The sequence below is a fragment of the Malaclemys terrapin genome, chromosome 1, assembly GCF_027887155.1.
Source record: "Malaclemys terrapin pileata isolate rMalTer1 chromosome 1, rMalTer1.hap1, whole genome shotgun sequence".
NCBI classification, from domain to species: domain Eukaryota; kingdom Metazoa; phylum Chordata; order Testudines; family Emydidae; genus Malaclemys; species Malaclemys terrapin.
Window position 1 is genome coordinate 89625590 of NC_071505.1, and position 18856 is coordinate 89644445.

Genomic DNA, 18856 nt, shown 5'->3' on the forward strand with positions numbered 1-18856 from the left:
TGCAGTCGTTCCCGAGACAAGAAGTGCTCTGGTGTCTTGGATCTGCATGAACATTGATTCATGGAACTCAATTAGTCTTGGTATTCTCTCCCTACCCGCTCCCCTCAGCAGAGTCTCCTGTAACCTGCTAAGGAGCAGAACCTGCACTATGCACCCACTGGCTGTGAGTGCAGCTGATGCTAGAATAAATTCATGTCACTCCTGCCTAAAATGCTCAAGAAAATGAGATGCAGAATTGTTATAGGAGGCAGGTACAGAGTGAAGAGAGGTGGAGTGTCATACAGTATCAAAGAACTCACTTCTCATGTGTATATATAAACACCATATCTATTATAAGCTGTCAGTATTGGTGGGGAAGTGCCTAGCTTACCCCTCCCAGTCCTTTCCAAGGCAGCACATCACCAAACCGAAGCAAGGGGGTTTGCTTCCTGCTGATGAAACTGCACCAGGTTTAACAGGGAAGTGGACCTTAAATCCAGAAGCTGCTGTTGTAACACGTGAAGTGGAGGTATGAGGTGGGACTCCTCCCCGTCTCCATTTGAACACAAAACAATTTGCTCAGCTCTTCCTTGCGGAGAGTCCTCTGTGCCTGTTTGCTGAGACAGGTTCTTTTGCCATTCCAAGCCACTGGGCTCAAGAGAGGGATGAAAATCATGTAATGAGCAAAACTTCAGGGCCCAGCCAGGTAACGGTGCTGTCTCGTCTCACATGCCAGGCTATTAAGCTCCTTGTCCTCTTTTGTCTCTGCTGCTGTCTGCCCTGGAAAGCTGGTAGCCAAGCCCTGATGCAGGAATCCAGGCTACAGCCTGGCTTTGGAGCTCTGGTCCCTTTTCAGGAAGATGTTGATGAGCCCAGCCACTACTTCAGGCTCATTCAGGTGGACAAAATGATTCCCAGTCACCTCAGCAAACTGGTAGTGCTAGAGGGAGAGAACACAGGGAGATGTGAACTGGAGGAAATACTTCTCCATGCAGTCTGTAGTTAGCCTGTGGAACTCACTGCAACAGGAAGAAATCAAGCTAAATGCTGGAGCTAACTATTTTTCTTGAAGAGAGGGATTGCTTCATTAGCAGATGCTGTAGACATGCAAATTAAAATAAGCATAATCTCATCTCATCCTGCAAAGTTGTAAAAAGATCTACTGAGATGGGCAAGCAGACGTCTTCTGAAATGAGCAGTACTGAGCATGGGGGCAGAGGCTGCAGTAGGGACAGGCAAACAAGGCAGCTGACGAGGGCAGCAGATTCATGGCACCCTGGGGCGTACTCTGCCCCACACTAGCTGCTGCCGTGTGGGCTGTCTGTGTGGATCCTGCATCCATTAATGGTTCCTTAAAGTGCTTTGATCTAGTCTGGTTTCAAAGAGGACTAGATCAAAGCGCATTAACAAACTGTTAATGCACGTCACTGGCACCCTGGGCACATTAGCACATGAGGCAGGGACCATGTAGTTGGAGGGCTCAGCTTAGTCCCTGGTGGTCTCCCCCTGGATGAGCCAGAGAATGAGGGGCCCCCCAGTGGCAGGTATATGGCACCCCCAGCCTGCCCCTCCTGTCCTAGTCTCCTGTTCCTCTCTATCCCTGGTGTCCTACTCCAACCCCAGATACCCCTGCCCCCTCTGGGATCCTGTCCCCATTTTCCATACCCCACCCACCCAAGCCAGGGCTGTAGCCAGACTTAGCCCTACAGTTTTATCCAATACGTGTGGACCAGACTTTTCCTTGTGCCTTATTTTCAATTTTTGTGCCTACATGGGGGCTTCCCCCTCTACCCCTCCACAAGTCCCCAGCATGGGGGAGGCTCTGCCCCTTATGCCCCTGCTGGGGGCTTTGCCCCATTGGCCTCATCAAAAATTGTTCAAACCTGGCTCTGCCTCTGTTAAGGAATTGTAAACGCGGGGTAGGCAGAGCACTGATGTAGTGCCTAGAGTGGCAGATTGTCTGACACACCCTCTGAAGGGGGCAGGGGATCTCCTTCATTTGAGGCATCAGGCTGCTGGTGAGGGTGGGGATAACTGGAAGTGGAGAAGGACTTGGCCTAGCAGTTGCTAAGTGGAGCAGTCTAATGCTCCAAATAAAGGAGACAACCAGAATGATGAAGGGTGTGAACTTAAGGCACTAAAGCTAGTCCAGTAGAACTCCCCAGGTGGATGCTTATTTTGGAATAAGAGTGTCTGACTCCACACAGAATGCTATTTCCCTTTGTGCACAAACCCGCAGTGACTGGGCATGTCTGGCTGGTGCTTGCTCTCACCTTCAGGTTGGACTGGAATGCTTCCCGCAAGGGCTTCACAAAGTTCTGGCTCATGTTTTCAGCTTCAGGATTAAAAATTCCATCCTGTGCTCTAGAAAACAATCACAAAGTTCCATGCAACACACAGTGCGACTTGGGCCTCATCTCCACAGATCTTAGCTGCTCTCCTTCCCTGAGAGGTGAGACCAGACACAGATAGAGAAATTGAACTAGCTCATCTTGCTTTCCACAGTCACATATGTGTAGGCTGGGACTGGACTATATGACTGTGTTGTGGACACCAAGGGTTAGACTCACGTAGTTGAGTGAGAGGAGGAAGGACCAAACTCAGGGGTCCATTATCTATCAAAGCCCCTGCTGAAAGAGTGGATTGATCATGGTGCATAAGCTCAGGAAATTATCCTTCCCAGGGCTCAGTTCTGTGAAGGTCAAGTTCTTAGGAGAGCCCAGGCCAGGACAGCTTTGCTTACGGTCTGAAAACCAGCTTCATTGGTGCTTTCACCCAACCAACCCCTCCATCTCTCCCTGGTGGCTTTCTCTCCTCCCCCTTTGTGCATGTACATGTTTGGTTTTAGCCATTAAACAATCCCTGGCATTAGCCTCCTCTGGGCAGTAGGGCACAAGGGGCTACAAGAGCAGCCACTCAGGAAATGCTAAAACAGACAAATCAGAGAGAACAAAACAAACCCCACAAACAAGTACAGCTCTACCCCGATATAACAAAAAATCTTACCGCGTTATAGGTGAAACCGCGTTATATCGAACTTGCTTTGATCCACCGGAATGCACAGCCCCATCCCCCCGGAGCACCGCTTTACCACGTTATATTCAAATTTGTGTTATATCGGGTCACGTTATATTGGGGTAGAGGTGTATTTTGCAGTTTCCCAATTTTAACTTCTATGGGAGGCTGTAACACTGCATTTCTTCCACACGGTGGTGCAATGTGAGATTACAAGTCCTCTCCCTCCCCACATTTTCAAGATGTCTCCAGAAAATCTTTAAAAAGAAGAACAGGAGTACTTGTGGCACCTTAGAGACTAACAAATTTATTAGAGCATAAGCTTTCGTGGACTACAGCCCACTTCTTCGGATGCATATAGAATGGAACATATATTGAGGAGATATATATACACACATACAGAGAGCATAAACAGGTGGGAGTTGTCTTACCAACTCTGAGAGGACACAAATCTGACATCAGGAATCAAAATACTCAAAAACCAGTGGGAGAACACTTTAACCTGTCTGGTCATTCAGTGACAGACCTGCGGGTGGCTATATTACAACAGAAAAACTTCAAAAACAGACTCCAACGAGAGACTGCTGAGCTGGAATTGATATGCAAACTAGACACAATCAACTCCGGTTTGAATAAGGACTGGGAATGGCTGAGCCATTACAAACATTGAATCTATCTCCCCTTGTAAGTATGCTCACACTTCTTATCAAACTGTCTGTACTGGGCTATCTTGATTATCACTTCAAAAGTTTTTTTTCTCTTAATTAATTGGCCTCTCAGAGTTGGTAAGACAACTCCCACCTGTTTATGCTCTCTGTATGTGTGTATATATATCTCCTCAATATATGTTCCATTCTATATGCATCCGAAGAAGTGGGCTGTAGTCCACAAAAGCTTATGCTCTAATAAGTTTATTAGTCTCTAAGGTGCCACAAGTACTCCTGTTCTTCTTTTTGCGGATACAGACTAACACGCCTGCTACTCTGAAACCAGAAAATCTTTGTTTCTACTGGCTCCAGGGCTGGCTCCAGGCACCAGCAAAGGAAGTAGATGCCTGGGGCAGCCAATAGAAAGGGGCGGCGGGTCCTTCACTCTTCCTCTTCGGAGACAGTTCAGCAGCAGCTCAATCAGGTTTTACTTTTTTTTTTTTCCCCCTCTCCTTCGCCGCTTGGGGCGGCAAAAAAGCTGGAGCCGGCCCTGACTGGATCCAGAAGAAACAGCTAGACACTTAAGAACATGTTCTCCTAAAGTAAAAGTGCCCAGGGTTCTATTTCTGTTACAGATGGAGGCTAAGCCAGCTCTGCAGTTAGTTTCTCCTCCTCCATTTTCCCCTCAACTTATAGTGGGGTTTTATTTTATATTTTATAGAGGTGCTCTAAGGTCCCAATCAAGATTAGAGACAGGTTAAGTGGACATGACATCAGCCCTGAAGATCTTGTCCTTTAAGGAGAGGAGCAACATACAGAAGTGAGCAGGGGAATATAATGTTTATAATTTACTTGTTTTGCCTTATTTAAATGATCATCAATTTATGCCCCGCTGCCTCTTCTTGGAGGAGCTGTGACAAAAATGGGCAGTTGAGAAGGGCTTTGGGGGAGGCAGTGGTAATGGTTTTAGATTAGTTTTGGGGATGGGTTTTCCAACTCTGGGAGGAGTGGAGAAATGGGTAAGCCAGGCTAGCATCACTGGTGGAGAGAGAATTAGACAATGAGAAGTAGTTAAAGGCAGAGTTTTAAAGACCCTCACAGGTTTCTCGATATTATAATACTAAGTTCCTTCGTAAAGCATTTAAGATCTACTGATGAAGAGTGCTTTACAAAAGAGGTAGGTATTATTACAATGAGATCCACTTCTGAGCTAACTCCTTAGTGTCTCCTCCTTGAGTTGCCTCATCCTCCCTCCCTATTAGTTGGTACAGTATGATCTATACACTTAGGGCCCAGTTGGGCTCCCAGTGACATGAATATCTCTGCATACACTTCATGGGGAGCAGTGCTAGGTCTTCAATGTGCTGTTTGCCACCTGTTCTATATCTGAGTTTAATTTAACACCAGCTTCTCTCCAAAAGCCTCCCTTGTGAGATATTACCACTGATCACAGCAATAAGCCATCATGGGGGCACCCTAGCAGGTTATTGCACTAGCCTTAGGTGTCTGTGTGTGTGACCTAAACCTGAGAAATGCACTGCCACCCTTCTCTCATACACATCTGGGAGTGGCTTATTGCTATTAGTGTAGGGCCCAATAGTGTTATTTAACTTAAACGACCCCGACTTTGTGTCTGCCTTGCCGTGTTTAGTGCCTCCTCCCCCTATGAAAGAGATCCTGTAGAAGGATAAGAAAAGAGAGAAAAAACCTTTTTCCCTACTATTCTGAAAATATTATTTATATTACGGTAGTACCTAGAGTAAATTTGATAGTTCATTGCCATAATGCTCTAGGATGCATGCAATCCAGACTGGACAAGAGCTGTGTGCTTATTTTTCTTGTTAAAGGCAGACTCCAGAAAGCAGCTCTCCTACTCACCATTTTAGAATCTTTGATCATTTCACATACGCACCTGCTCTTTTAGAATCAGGCTTCTCCCACTGTTATTCCAGCCCACTCATGCGGTGCCAGGGTGAATTGGGAGTTGGGTTGGGTTGGATTGAGAGGAGGAGCAAGCGAGCAGCAGGTGGGAGTGAAACACACTCAACAGGAATTGAGAAATGTTATACAATGTGTCTTTCCACCATGAGAGCTCCACTACAAGTATTTCTCTCCCTCTCTTTCATTTCTGAGCAGGGTAACAAAGGTTACAGCATAGGGCACACATTAGTGACCCCTTCAGAGCCTGTGCACACAAGTCCACAGATACAAGGTTTGAAAGACCCAGTGAGCAGGAGTCTCCAAGAAAGGGGGGAGAATCCTGCAGAAAGGGAAGAAAGCCTGAGCCTGGGGACAAAGGATAAGAAAATCCACCTTTAACAGGAGGGATGGTGGCAGCCCCTTGCATGGGCTGGGGAGTGGAGGCTTCCCATGGGGTAGATGATCAGAAGAAGCATGAATACTGCACTGGGGGTTCTCTCTGCCAGCCTAGAGACTCTTCCTCCCTGAGCATCCAGCAGTGCTAGCCAGTTGTGAAGGGCTCCTTGACTCAGCTTCTTCTGGATTCCGTAACTTTTCGTGACTTCTGCAATAGCTGGTGCTCACAGCCCCTGGGCCAGCAGCAGCAGTTTGGGTGTGTGGGAGGGGGGTAGGGGTAGGGGGTTGGGAGGTGTGGGGGGCACTTACCTCAGGGTCGGAGGCTCCCTGGCTCCCACTGGCATGGCCCTGCAGCTCCTAAGCAGAGGGACCAGGGGGCTCTGCGCGCTGCCCCTGCCTGCAGGCCCTGCCCCCACAGCTCCCATTGGCTGCGGTTCCCGACCAATGGGAGCTGCGCAGCTGGCACTTGTGGTGGGAGCAGCGCACGGAGCCCCCTGGCCCCTCCGCTGCCTAGGAGATGCAGGGACACGTGGAGCTGGGTAGGGAGCCTGTGAGCCCCGCCAACCTACCCCCCACCACTATCAGGGGACCCGGGCTGTGTACAGCTGCCCGCCCGCCCCCCACCCCAGCACCAGCGGGGGTCCTAGGCCACCTTCCCCAGCACCCATGGAGCCTCCAGACCCCCTTCCCTCCCAGAGGCCCCCAGGCCCAAGTTTTAGTTAGGGGTATATAGTAAAAGTTATGGACAGATCACAGGCTGTGAATTTTTGTTTACTCCCAGAGACCTGTCCATGACTTTTACTAAAAATACCCGTGACTAAAACGTAGCCTTAGTTATGAGGGAGCAGCAAGCAAGAGAGAACCTGTGTCCGTGCACTTTTCGGTAGGTGAACACACACCTGCCATAGGTTAGGTGAAGGAACCCGTGGAAGGGGAATGGGACTTGCTCATGGAAGTGGCACTACCGCCCTGTCAAAAGCTGAGCAGGGGTCTAGCTTTGTTTGTGTTTGGCTGTGTGTCATGGAGCAGTTATACACCAAGCTTATTTAATTCCTATCAGTATTAAATCCTTAACTCTACCTTCCACACATGGAAAGGGTTTTTATTCACACCTGCCCTCCAGTGCACCACCCATCCTGGGCATGGGCACATGGAAAGGGGTGGACGGTAGGTATTGGCTATGCTTGTGCATCACTCACATGATCATTAGGACACTGGCCTGGATTTTGTTCAAGAAGCTCACACACTGCTCCAGAGTCAGGGAGTCTTGATTGTGCTGCAGATGCAAAGACAAATGGAGATACAGACATCCACAGAAATTCCAGGGGGGAGGGATTGGGGGGCAATGCATTCACTGTTTGGCCTGGAATCTGGTATTTGACACAACATCCTATTGGCTATGCTGGGGCCTGGGTAGGACTTATCAGTGCAGCAGGGTTTTGCAATGTAGGTCTACACTGCAATCACAGGGGTGATTGCAGAGCACATACAGACATGCACACTAGCTTTAATCTAGCTAGCATGGCTAAAAATGCAGTGAAGATGTGGCGACACAGTGGCACAGGCTGTACAAGCCTGTCTGGACCCTAGGTATGTACTCGCACCCTAGCCCATGCTGGGGTCCATGCTGCCGTCTCTCACTGCTGTTTTTCTGCTGCGCTAGCTGGATTAAAGCTAGCCCAGCTATCTCTATCCAAGTTGCAGGCCCACCGTGATAAGTGAAAAACCCTTGTGATCTTGTTAGGGCAACAAGGTGTCTGGAGCTATGAAACAAGGCACCTCTTTCTACCAACTAGGGTTTCAAAATTGCAATAACACCAGTACATCAAAGCCAAGTGCTGTAATACGTTCAAGAATGAGAACGGTCTCAGTTCTGAGCATTTCTAGTGAGTGTCTGACACACAAGGCTACCTAGGCCCAAGAGCGACTCAGAGATCGCGTGACTAAAGTTACCCCATTCACACAAAGTTGTTAGTGGAGAAAGTTTTTAGAAAGCCTTTCCTAAAAGAAGGCTGACTGAATCTCTTGCTTGGGTCCCTACCTTAGGACAGACAAAATGAGGACTGAGGGAAAGTCTACACTTAAAATGCTGCGTCAGCGCTTTGATGAAGACACTCTACGCTGACGGGAGAGAGCTCTCATCGGTTTAGTTAATCCATCTCCTGAGAGGCAGGAGCTACGTCAGCGGGAGAAGCAGCACTGTCTATGCGGGGGGTTAGCTCAGCATAACTGCGTTGCTCAGGGATGTGGAGTTTTCACACCCCTGAGTGACGTAGTTACTCCGATGTAGGTCTGTAGTGTAGGGCAGACCTGACTTGTTGAAAGGTAGGACAGTCAGACAAGGTGTAGGATATCTGATCACCCCAACTCCTGCCCCCACTCTTCTTCCAAGGCAACCCCACAGAAGGGAAAACAAGCTGAAAAGCTGCCCCTAAGCATCCTCCCACTCTCCCAGGACTTAGGATAGGGAGGGAGAGGACTTGTTCAGGATGATCTGAAAGGGTCCAACTTGCTCTGCTTATGAAATCCCATTAACTGCAGTGGGGTTTCAAAGCTGTATAGCACATTCAACCTATTAGAGTGTAAAACAGTCTCCCAGAGGAAGCTCTGCCATTTATATAACTTAAGACTGGGGGGGAAAGCTCTGAACAAGCCTGGGGCAGGGGCGCTGGAGCAATTTGTATAGTGGGGGAGCTGAGAGCCATTGAACCAAACTGTAAACCCTGGAAACCGCACCCCTAGTTCCAGCACCTATGGCCTGGGCTTTAGGGTGGTGGGAAATGGAACCCAGATGTGATGTGACCTAAAACAGGAAGGTTTCTTCCCTCTCAGCAAAGGGCCCTGTCACAGTAAGGGGCAGGGAAGAACGTCAGTACTCACCGTAAGGGCTCTCATGTCTCTGTTATACACCAGGCCTGGAAAGAAAGGAGAAAGAGTTATTTACACCCTACAGGGTGGGAATTCACACTGGGGTTCCAGCTCCCCCTCTGCTTTTTAGCTACCCCAGGGTCATCTTGGGGGAAGGGGAGGAATGATGGATTGGGGATTTCTTCTTTTTACTCAAGTGTTAAATGAATTAAGCCCCTTGGCCTGAGGGGAAAGGTGGGCTTGGACCTCAGATGTCGGGTACAGGAAGCTCCACCCAGGGCCGGTGCAAGGAAGTTTCGTGCCCTAGGTGAAACTTCCACCTTGCGTGCCCCCACAGCACTGCGGCAGCTCCCCCCACCCCCCTGCAGCAGCTCCCCTCCCGCCCCCCCCGCGGCAGCTCCCCCACCCCCTCGGCCCGGGGAGCCATGTGGCAGCTCCCCACCCCAGCTCACCTCTGCTATGCCCCCTCCTCAAGCATGCTATTGCTGCTCCACTTCTCCCGCCTCCCAGGCTTGCGGCGCCAATCAGCTGTTTGGCGCTGCAAGCCTGGGAGGGGAGGAGAATTAGAGCAGGGGCGGCGTGCTCGGGGAGGAGGCGGAGCAGAGGTAAGCTGGGGTGGGGAGCTGCCGCACGGTTCCCCGAACCGGGGGAGTGGGGAGCTGCCGCGGGGTGGGGGAATTGGGAGCACCGCTTTTTGGCACCCCCAAATCTTGGCACCCTAGGCAACCGCCTAGTTCGCCTTAATGGTAGCACCGGCCCTGGCTCCACCCTCCAAATGTAGTCACTCATTCAGATCTCAGGGGCTCTTCACACCCAGGCTGCCCCAGGCCTTGGGCCTAAGCCAGGGAGCAGGTGGCACTCCCCATGCCTTTAAGCCCATAGTCAGCATGGCTCTGTAGCCAGCTGGCCATCACTTCCCCGAGCAGCTGAGGCACCTCACCTCCCGGCACCTCAGTCGCTCCTCGCTGTAGTAAGATCCTCCCACTCTCCTCTGTCAGGTGGCTGTTGGCTTGTAATAGCCTGGGGAAGACACAGCATGTGGTTTTGGAGAAGTGGGGGGTGGAAGGCATCAACAGAGAAGATGATAGAGAGAGGGGGTGGGAGGGAGAAGACTTAACTAGTTCAGTTCTTGTACATTAGCCAACATATTCCAGCCCCACAGGAGGCAGGGGGCTGGCAATGGGGAACAAGCCCCTGCTCAGATTCTGGAAGAAAATGAATTGCTGATTCTGAAGGGAGGGGAAAGGACGAAGGGGTTAGCTGCACCTCATGGTTCTTGCCCCCACTAATTCTGTCCAGGAGAACACCCACCTACTGCAAGAGCTCTGCGAGGGCAGAGGTGGCACCATCTCCCACAGAGACCAAAGATGGGGGGTACACGCACCTCTGCAGCGCTTCTTGGGGGCTGCGTATTTTAGGGGGCTGGTGCTTGTTCTCCTCCAGACTCAGGAGACGTTCAATCACCTTCCTCTTAGAGTTCAGCCATGCGTCACCTTCCTAGAAATCAGAGATGCGAGCAACAGAAGTGATTGTATGTTTCTATAGCACCTTTCACCCTCAAGGATCTCAAAGCACTTTACCAACTACGTACAGCTCATCTGAACAAAAACCATGGATGCTGGGGTGGGGTGAATGGCAGCACCACACAGTAGTGGAGGTGGTAATCAAGGGAGGACAAAGTATTGCCAAGGACACCACTACTCTTACAAACAAAATACTACAAGTTCTTTAATATCTCACCTCTGACTTGGATGGCCCATCTCTAGAGGGAAGAGGGGAGTTCAGCTTCCTTTGCCTACCTAATCCCGGGCCTTTGTCCTGACCCTGCCAACAAGATAGCCAATTAGTGGTGATGGTCATTGGTGTGGGGTGTACGCCTGTCCCACTAGGAACTGGAATGAGATCCACCAAATCCTTTCTGATGACTATTTTGGTGACTTACATGAAAGGAATGGCCCTAAGGTGACATTGTCAAAGGGTCTCAGAATAGTCCTCATCTGTACAACTTTGTGCATGTATAGACAAGTGGAGAATTTACACCTTTAGATCACCCATTTGTGATTAACCTGCACTTCACTGTTGTGTCCAAATGGGTTTGGAACAAGCAAGTTCTGCCCTGGCACAAGTGACTGTGAAATTTGAGCATGCAAGTGATTGTGTTTGCAGAGGCTTGGTCTTCGCTTAAAAATGATGTTGGCAAAGCTACGTCAGTCGGGGTGTGAAAAAGACCACACCCCTGATTAGCATAGCTATGCCAACAAACCTCCCAGTGTGGATGCAACTATGTCGATGGAAGAGGGCTTCTCTCAACATAGCTAATGTTGTCAGAGAACTGGTGTTCCTACTTGGAAAGAAAAACTCCCGTTGGCGTACGCTACGCCTACACTAAGTGGCTGTGCTGACATAGGCTCTGTACTATAGACATACCCAGAGAAAGGCTATGTTTCAAAAGTGTTGCCAACTCTCACAGTTTTATCAAGAGTCTCGTGATAATTCTTGCTTTCCTTAAAGCCCCAGCTCCTGGAGCCAAGTGGCTATGTGAAGATTTCAGTCTTTGTTCTTAAAGAAAAAATAAGTTTCTAGCTCTTGTGGCTGTGGAGAAAGCTTCAAAATGTGACCCCCCCCCGTGCAGCCAAAAAGCTCAGAAAGCAGAAGGCGAATAAAAAACACCAAATCTATTATTTTACATCATCTCATGATTCTAAAGCCAACCTCATGGTTTTTGGTGACTCATGATTTTTGAACATTTGGGGTTGGCAATACTTTATCTGTGATAAGATTGGAACCACTGAACTAGAAATGAAAGTCTTCATGCCCCATCATCAGTTCCCTGAGTCATCCAGGCCTGGGATGGTCTGCTACTGTGTTTGTCCAGTGCCTAGCACAATGGGGCCCCATTTCTGGTTGGCCCTTAGTTACTACCCTAAGGAACATGATTACGAATAATAAACAAGGGCATTGTTTCTTCACTATGAACTCCTGAAGCCCCAGGCGGCTCCAGACATTTATTGCTCATTTAGATCTGTTCTGACCAGCACTGTGCCTGGGGAAGAGACGGGAAGAGTTCTAGTTATCTTACGTCTCTCAACTTCTTGTTCCTTTACCTGCTGCAATTGGAAATGAGCCCATGCCCTCCAGAAGGAAAGACCACTGAGAAACCTGCTCCCCTAGTGGCAGTACAAGGAATGAGCCTTCCAAGGGGTTTTTCTTTACCCTGTCACCTCTCTCTTCTGTGTCTGCCAAAGGGAAAAATCTAACCTGAGGAGCTGGGAAGAAGCCATAAGATTCCACCAGGATCAGCTTATCTACCATCTCAGGGAAAATGCAGGAGAACTGGAAAGAGACAGAAATATTGTGAGAGGGAGGAACAGAGAAGGGTCATGTTCTTAGCTGGCCCAGAACGTACACAATTCTCTTAAGCGTCCTGTATCGGGAGGGGCTTCCTCTCATCTTAGACACAAATTTGTTTCTGTCCCATGCAGGCTGCCCCTTAATTCCCCCAACCTATAGGGGCCATCCCCCTTCCATCTGGGTCAACCGCATGAATAAAGGCTGCTGTACTCACCATTCCTGCGACACTCCCACCTGTGAGAGAGAGGAGGACACTTGGCTTATATACAGTGAACACAGTACAGGGCAACACCCTTCCCCAGAGTGACAGCTACCAGGAGGATGCTGGGGAGTATTGGTGGGGTGGCCTAGAAGTGCTCACTTGACAAGGAGGCAACAATCTCACCTGAGGTTTGAATCCCACAGGTCAGTGCGTCTCCCAGCAGGGGGCACTGTAGGAAATAGGGCAGGGATACTGGCTGTGGGGGAGCTCCCTTCAGACACCACACCCAGTCTGCCTCAGCAGGAAGCCCAGGCTAGTGGGGAGCTGCCAGCAAAAATGGTACAGTGCTTTGGGAACAGGGAGATGTGGTCACAGATGGGATAGATCAGATCTGGGGCATCAAACCCACCAGGGAGAGGAACATTTTTAATTATGGTCCATGGCCCAAGGGATAAGTTTAGGGGTACTTGATCCCCTCAATTCACAACATTTCTCCCACCGATGGCAATCAAGGATAGAATATGGACTGTATGCAATAACAGTGAGGATAACAGGAAGTCCTGCTAGTTACATTCAGTTTCACTCAGGGGGAGAATACTGTCACCTTTAGGCCTCCATGCTTTCCTCTGTGTTCCTTCCCTTTCCTGTTCTCCTTTCTCCCTCCCTTCCTATCTCCCCTTCTTTCTCCAGAGCAAAAGCGAGAGGGAGGGAGGACAGGGAGCCATTCCTTTCCTGCAGCATGTCTCAATTCCCCCATGGACTTCATACCCACCCCCTCTCCCATCCCATCTGACAAAGTAATGAACATCTAAAGAGTTTGTGATATGTAAAGTGTCATCCTTAGGATTTAAAGTTAATGTCCTGATGAGATCAGTAAGAGGGTTCTGGGAGGTTACATCTTACAGAGCCATTGTTTCAGGCTCTCTGCCAACTCAGGAAGATAGCACTGCGTTGATTGAAACCCACTTTGCATTTGGACTATTTTTCTTGTACTCAAGAGGCCGAGACATTTAGTTCTTTTTAAAGGAGTGCTTAGATGATTGTGTGTAATTCGAATGGGGTGTGGGCCACATAATTGCATCAAGTGGGTGGGGTGCTTGGCAGTTTAAGAGAACATACTGCAGTCTATTCTCTCCCAAAAGAAAATGATGCAAGTTAATCATTCACCAATGTTTGCTGGCGTCAAACTGCCACTGGGACAAGTGTCACTTACCCAAACTGTGGCCCATTAGAGTAAATCGACTCCACTTCAAGGCTAAAAAGCAACAGATAAAACACTGGATTAAATACACAGCAGCGATGTGTTGCCACTCATCCCTTCCCTACACACAGGGACCTAAAGAGCCTTCACTGATGTTTTGCTTCCTAGTCAGGAAATAGGATGGATTAGTAGGCCAGGTTTACAGGGACCAACCTCCTCCTGCCTCAGCTTCTTACTGCCTGTGAGCTGGTACCAGGCAGTTCCCTCTGGCTCATAGATCTCACCTGTCACAGCCGTTCCCATTCAGGGCAAGTCCTTGGGCCCATCAGTCAGACAAAGGAGCCTGGCTGCATTCTGCACTGTAGGAAAGACGAGCCTCTGAATGCTCTGCTGTGGAGCATTCATAGGGAACGACAGGCATTCATAGGGAATTCATAGGGCAGACGGGGCCATGGTCCTGGGGAAGGACTGTTATTACTCTTAGTGAAAACGCGTGGCATAATGCAGCATGCCAGGCTCCTAAATCACGATACATTTTCATAACAGCCCTTTAGGTTTGTGGAAATCAGCCTGGAAGTTGCAGCCCCGTACATCCTGCTCCTATAAATGTGCCCTGGCATCTTCAAGACAGGGTTTGCACTGCAGCACTTCAAAAGAAAGGGGAGTGTTCTCCTTCGGCTCTGGGGAGATGGATGGTGGTACTGAGCAGCGGACAGCTGCTTTTCCAGTTTCACTACCAGGCAGGAAATCAGACCAGGTGGTGTGGAGGATTTGCAGAGTCCTGGTCACATCTGCTTTTGTTTATGGCTGACCCTGTTGTCAAACACAAAAACTAACTCCATGCACCCACTGGCGAGTCACAGAGAAAGGTTCGACAGGAAGAATTTAGAGACTCTTCTAACACTGGTCTGAGTGGGGGAGCAGAGCGCAGACCGTTGAAGTCTGGGGGCTGGTTGGTAAGAAGGAGTGAGCCTGGCAGCACACAGATCCATTGGACACATCAGCAGGTCAGTAACTGCTGCTTTTACGGGGTTTTATTTCTATCACATGGTTTCATGTTTCTCGCTCTGGAAAAAGTGTCAAAAACTGGGCTCTTCATCCAGGCTGTGGGTGCAGAACGCTGTTCCTGGGTGCTGGTGGAACTGCAGCTTTGGAGAAGGGACCTCTTGTGCTTGCACCTGGATTCCTGAGGGGTCTGGCTCCTGCTGTGGTCAAGGCTCAGCTCCTGACTGGGGTCCCATGGTGCCTGGAGCCCAGGTAAGCAGCATTATCCCCCCTCTGCACCTAGCGCACTTTCTGGATGAAGGGCTCTTTGAAGGGGCTCAGTCTGGCTAAAGCCAAAGTCAAGGAGGAGTCTGGCCTAGAGGGCTATCCAGAGGATGGATCACAGTGAGGCCAGGAGGAAGCAGAGGATAACTGGTCATGGGGAAGGCAGGGGTGTGAGAGGAGTCCTGTCTGGCTGTGGAGTCAGGAACACAAAGTTCCCTGCCTTGCGAGTCCTCCCAGCCTGCTCACCTGCTGTCACCCTGCGGATCTCACTCACGTAGTCCAGGAAGTGGTAAGGAAAGCCCGCAGGCCGGTGGGATGACAGGCCGTGGCCCCCAAAATCCATTGCCATGTAATAGTAATCTGAAAGAGAGGCAGGGGCGACAGTAAGTCACAGAGCAGCCTCCCTCCCCGCAGCAGCAAACCAGAGGCTCTACCATAACAGATCTGCCCCACCTTTAGGGAGCAATGGGATGAGTCTGTTGAAGGTGTTGGCATTGTCCAGCCAGCCATGCAAGCAGAGCACAGGACGGCCTTGCGGGGATCCCCAGGCCTTGGCTGCAATGTGGCCCCAAGGAACTGGGAACTTTAACTCCGAGACCATGCCTGAAATACAACATACATCAGCAAATTACCTCACCCGAACACTGCAGCCTCATTGCTCAGTTTGGGTGCTGTGAGAGTCATCACATAGTGCTCAGAACAGGTAGAGGGCTACACAGGTGCCAGCTGTGAATCACCTAGCAAACTCCAGCCTGTGCTTATGTAGTAACTGTTTGCCACCCCCAACCCTGGGCCTGACCCACCTCCTCCTGGCCTCTCACTAGTCCTTGCCCATGTACAGCCTTGCAATCATGTCCCTCCTCTTCCTCCCACATCCCAGCTCCCCCAGTTTCACCAGCTGTCTAGTGAGTCATGAGCTGGACCCAGGATCTTACCCCCTTTAATCACAGAGGTTATTTGTTGAGATGTTTTGGGGTTTCTTTCTGGTAAGTTCTGACCCCCAGAGACCTTTCCTTTGGGATTTCCCCACCCCTAGGTCACTAGCAGCTGCCCTCTCTGGTAGCTAGCACCATTAGCACGACTGACTGCACCTTCCAGGGCAACATGCCAGTGATGCTCCTTAACTGCCAGGAAGGGGAGGGCTTTCACAATAAAGCAACAGAAGGAATTCCCCTCTCTCAATCCTCTCCTGGCTCCGCAGCACCTGCTAACCCAGCTGGCCACAGGCACAAAAGATCCAGAGTGGGACTCAAACCTGTATCTCAGCAGCAGATTCCCCTTGGTTAGCAACACAGACACCAACCTGCCACTGGCAGAGAAGACCATTTCAGCAGCGAGGGCATCTCGTTTTCTATCTCCTGGAGCCTTAGAAGAAAAGCGGAACACAGTCTACTAGAAACAGTAAGCAAGGGGAGGCAGACCCTGACCTTTCTCCTTCAGCACTATAGTCACTCTGTAACCTGATGCCAGATTGCCAGAGTCTGGTCCACCTCTCTCATGGACCTTGTCACAGAAGACACTCCTCCTCTTACACAGTGTTTATTAGCATCTCCAAGGAAACAGCTCCCTATTCATCATCCACCAGCGGCTCCTCTACCATAGATCCTCCCTCCCCCCACATGGCAAAATTATCACACCCCTGGGCACAATGTAGGATGCTTGGCAATACCTGTATAGCTTGGCATGCCAATGAAGCCTCATCTAATTGAATTCTATCAGCTGCTTCTGCAGAATGGCAGGAGATGCTGCAGATCATGAGAGATGTCAGAGCTGCTGCATGAAAAAATCCCACAAATAGAATAACAGGGAGTAGCGCCTGTAAGGATCGAGGGGTATTGACAGAGCCAAGGCTGGTATTGGCCAGTCAAAGATAGGATATGGGACCAGATTACCTGACTCAGCATGGTAATCTCCATTAATTTCAGAGGTTCTATTACCTCTGCTCTCAGGATCCCACAATCATTGTTGCTCCCCCCATTGCTGCCACCTCATCCTGGCTCTATGCATGCGCTGGGAAGACAGAGGCTTTCTGCTCTTTCCACCCATTCAAGAGCATATCAGAGCAGAGGTTGCTCTTGCGTGAGAAGCCCAGGACTTTTAGGCTTAGCTCAGGCCCCACACAAAAAAGTTATATTGGCATAGCTACACTGGTCAGGGGGTATGGAAAAACCGCAGCCCAACCAACACAGCTATACCGACAAAACCCCCAGGACAGACGCAGCTACGCTGACAGAGGATGGCCTCTGTCAATGGAGCTAATGTCATCCAGGGAGGTGGTGTTCCTACAGTGATGGAAAAACTCCTTCTGTCAGTGTAGGCTGCGTCTGCGCTAGTAGGCTATGCCGACGTAGTTACATTGGCATAGTCTCCATAGTGTAGACATATCTTCAGTCTGAGAAGTCAGAGAGTGGTTCAGCCTCACTTACCAGCAAAAAAAATGTTCTATAATATTCTTGCGAGGAGAAGGAAAGCTTACTGGTATAGGGTTACCGACACACTGTACCAGCAAAGCGCTCCTAGTGTGGGAGTAGCTATACTGGCAAGGCCGTTACCGGTATAATAAAATTACCCCCATGAGCGAAACGAGCTATACTGGGAAAGGCACAGCTTTGCTGGCATAGCTGCACCTACCCTAGGGATTTCGCCCAACCCAGCTGTGTCAGATCACAACTCTTCACACCCCTGACTAACAGCTGTGCTGACAGAAGTCCCTAGTGTAGAACTGCCCCTAGAGTAAGACACTTAAGGCCGGAACTTTTGCTGGTATAAAGCAAATATGCCAGTTTATCCTCACTGTGGACATGGCCCTTAAGTTTCAAGAAGCCAGGCAGCTTGAGACAAGGGACACACAGCCTCTCTGCACTAGGGGTTGGTCCAATTCCAGCCCCTGGTTGGCTAGCAATGTCAGTTAGAGGTGGGATTTTTTTCACAACATTTCTATTCCACCAAAAGCCAGAATCAGTGATAGTGGCAGAAAGTGACTTTACCGGAGAGCTGATTTCATTAGTGCCATACACTCTCCTGGCAAAAGAACTCTCATCAATACTAAGCTAGGGCTGTGGGAGGAGGGTTTGCTGGCATAGCTATAGTAGCGGCAAACCTTTTCTAATGCAGATTAGGCCAAAGTCATCCTAACTTGCTTCACAAAAGCTCTTTGGTAGGTCTGGTCTGATTCCCAGCAGGATGAGTCCAAATACCAAAACTCAGCATCCTGCCCACCTGGCCCCTGCCTTTGCAGCCTCAGCAAACAGACCAAGGACTGAGAGCACCAAGGAGAATGAACTGACCCCTTAGCTGTGGTCCCCCTGGGCTGAGGCACAGTGGGAAACACCATTGCTACCTACCCAGCCCGTACTTATCCCAGAAACTACAAGCCAGGATTTCGCTCTGACACCCTCCCCAGCACTAGCCTCACTCGGTCAGTACAAAGGGGAGATTTCTAAAAGGAGGAAGCTAGGTAAGAACCACACCAAGGGGAAAGGAGATCAAAAGGCAGGAGGGCACCTGTGCAGCGGCTGTTCACATACCTCCAGGAGTCCACACGGCTGCGTCTAGCCACAAGCAGCTGCACAGACTCAGCCCTGAGTCGGCTCAACGCAGAGAGCAGGAGGGGAGGACTCGGACAGCCACTTCCTAGTAGCTGCAGCCGGAACTACAGAGAAGGTCCTCCCCCTGTGGCTGCAACGCTTAAAGGGACCTAATACTGCCCCTTCTCCAGCTCTCCTCTGTAGCCTCATTCCTGTACACAACTTAAGGATGGTGGTGGGGTGGTGCCCTTTTAAAACTGATATCCAGCAGTAGTGATGATAACCGTACCTTACACTTCTGTAGCACTGTCCGTGCTGAAGGGAGCCTGCTTATCTGTGCACTGCCTAGAAAGGGAGTGTTTCTTCCACTGCTGAAATGCAGCCACTGCTGCTCTGGTGTATTCAGCTGCTCTTTAACAGCATGCAGCAAAGACTAGGCCAGTGATTCCCAATCGTGTTCCACCGCTTATGCAGGGAAAGC

At 49.9% G+C, this 18856-nt stretch overlaps 1 protein-coding gene across 3 annotated transcripts; it reads right to left on the reverse strand.

Moving 5' to 3' along the window:
* Positions 1–311: 311 nt before the first annotated feature.
* On the reverse strand, positions 312–18468 carry SERHL2 (serine hydrolase like 2). Of its 3 annotated transcripts, XM_054030293.1 has the most exons (14): positions 18376–18468; positions 16152–16213; positions 15302–15451; positions 15095–15208; positions 13592–13633; positions 12391–12410; positions 12084–12158; positions 10566–10649; positions 10210–10322; positions 9766–9845; positions 8838–8872; positions 7157–7233; positions 2253–2343; positions 312–919 (listed from the first exon to the last, which is right to left on the reverse strand). In XM_054030293.1, the coding sequence occupies exons 2-14, from the start codon at positions 16189–16191 to the stop codon at positions 800–802; spliced, it is 1041 nt and encodes a 346-aa protein (XP_053886268.1). In that variant the 5' UTR covers positions 16192–16213; positions 18376–18468; the 3' UTR covers positions 312–799. The 3 variants fall into 3 exon arrangements, with proteins under 3 accessions (XP_053886268.1, XP_053886285.1, XP_053886277.1); XM_054030310.1 differs by lacking the exon at positions 10566–10649; XM_054030302.1 differs by lacking the exon at positions 18376–18468 and having other exon boundaries at positions 16104–16193.
* Positions 18469–18856: the final 388 nt, after the last annotated feature.